This window comes from Limulus polyphemus, unplaced genomic scaffold, assembly GCF_000517525.1.
Source record: "Limulus polyphemus unplaced genomic scaffold, Limulus_polyphemus-2.1.2 Scaffold4408, whole genome shotgun sequence".
Lineage (NCBI taxonomy): Eukaryota > Metazoa > Arthropoda > Merostomata > Xiphosura > Limulidae > Limulus > Limulus polyphemus.
In genome coordinates, this window is record NW_013670018.1 from 79651 (window position 1) to 81682 (window position 2032).

The following is a 2032-nucleotide window of genomic DNA, read 5'->3' on the forward strand; positions in this document are numbered from 1 at the left end:
GTCTTACACTGCTAAATTAGGGACGGCTAGCGCAGATAGCCCTCGTGTAGCTTTGCGCGAAATTCACAAACAAACAAACAATATTAGAGTTGATACTTTTATATAATGTACGTTTATAAACAGCTTAAGGCCTCGGCGTCTGTGAAACGCGAAATAACCGCGAAGATTGGATTATACTGAATTTAGGTTTTTAGCTGTGAAATCGTAAACTTGCAAAATGCGTGTGTGCCAGTGTAATAACAGGATATTTATCTGTTCAAAGCTTCTGACTCTTAAGAGTAAGGTGTACTTTAAAGGATGAGTAACTAAACCTAATGTCAAATGATTTAGGCTACGTTTTTAACCAGTGGGAGGTTTGACGTCACGTAATGAGCGTGTAGCTTTAAGTCTGGAAGTATATCCAAACTTTGTGAACATTATTGAGATTTTAAAATTCATGGACTATTTATCAATGAATTAATCATTGAAGTAAATTATTTATTATGAGAGTGTCCGCCACAGTATAAGTCTGTAACGTATAAAATTACCACGAAACAGCCACTTAGTTCATTTCTAAATTTAGAGTTTATGTTTGTGAGAAAAAATATAAATTCGAGAAGTTTCCATGTACATCGTACATACGAGAAAATAAACAAGTTTGTCCTTTGTTGTTCAGCATAAAGCTATAGAATGGGGTATCGGATCCTGATTTTTAGAGTTATAAGCTCCGAGACTTACTGCTGAGCAAATTAACAAGGAAGTGGAATTATTAAGGCAGACTTGTCTCTCGGAAAATATCAGGTTCGTTAGGTAAAATTATAGAGCTTCTAATCAATGAAATAGAACGTTTCGGTTATCATTAAGTGGATTGGACTTTATAGTCTGCTTTTATTTTTTTACCGAATAACTCAAAAGAAACCGCTCAAGAACAGAAACTATTATAACAGTACGTATATTTTAATAAGTAATGGACCTTTTAATTTATTGTTTGTAAAAGTAATTGGTTTTAACAAATTCCTAACAATAAAGTTGTTATTCCTATATATATATATTTCACCGACATAATAGCCTTAATAACAAACATTAACGAATATCAATTTAGCTAACTAAAACTCTTCCGAGTTTTATATAAAATATTACAAATACCCCCACATTTCCATTAAGCCTCACTCTTAAAAACTTTTATGATCGAGTTATAATTATTTATTGACTTTATTGAGCTTTATGTACCGACGTATTGATGTCAGGAAGCATTTCTTTTTATTTTACAGCTCCATTTGTTAAGGTGTACCTTCTTCAGAACGGTAAGAAAATTAGTAAGAAGAAAACATCCATAAAAAAAGACGATAAAAATCCCATTTTTAACGAAGCCATGATTTTCTCCGTTCCAACCAATGCTTTACAGGTAACAACTCCTTTAAATTCTAAATCACAACTGAAGTTTTCTATCTGTACTACGTCATACATTCTTGTCCAATTCCAAAGATAGCATTTAAATGTTGCTTGTTTTTGGTTGTTAATATACTATAAAATTAGAAATGTCTTCAGATAACTTTATTCCTAGAGTTGAATATATCAAATAGATCTGTTTATTTATATCATACATAATTTTCTTATTATTGTAGCAAAATATTCAACTTCGCATGACAGTGGCTGATTATCATGGTGACGGTAAAGCGCCCTCTTTAGGACATGTTTTTGTTGGTTCTCAATGCCGAGGAAAATCTTTGTCTCATTGGAATCAGATGATGTCTTCTCTTCGAAAACCTATCGCCATGTGGCATCCTTTACGAAAATGATGATTCTGGACTAATACAAGACAAGTATTGCAGAAACAAATTATCAGAAGCTATTTTTATTTCTTCAAATCACTGTTTGCTATATGTTTTCTGCAACAAATTGAAAACTTTACTACTTGTTTAGGTTGAAAATCTTCTTGTTCTCATTGTATAAATAGCCAGGTTAAGGTGCTCGCCCTTTTAGCCGTGGGGGCGTTATAATGTGACGGTCAATCCAACTTTTCGTTGGTAAAAGAGTAGCCCAAGAGTAGGCG

At 33.0% G+C, this 2032-nt stretch overlaps 1 protein-coding gene across 2 annotated transcripts in view; it reads left to right on the forward strand.

Moving 5' to 3' along the window:
- The window catches only part of LOC106471098 (synaptotagmin-12-like), a 51982-nt gene extending 49975 nt beyond the window's left edge, over positions 1 to 2007 (forward strand). For both annotated transcript variants that reach the window (XM_013931686.2, XM_022399713.1), the window contains 2 exons: positions 1251 to 1384; positions 1605 to 2007. In XM_013931686.2, coding sequence (XP_013787140.1) covers positions 1251 to 1384; positions 1605 to 1778 — 308 coding nt within the window. In that variant the 3' untranslated portion in view covers positions 1779 to 2007. The remainder of the gene's footprint in view (positions 1 to 1250; positions 1385 to 1604) is intronic.
- The last annotated feature ends 25 nt before the right edge of the window (positions 2008 to 2032 follow it).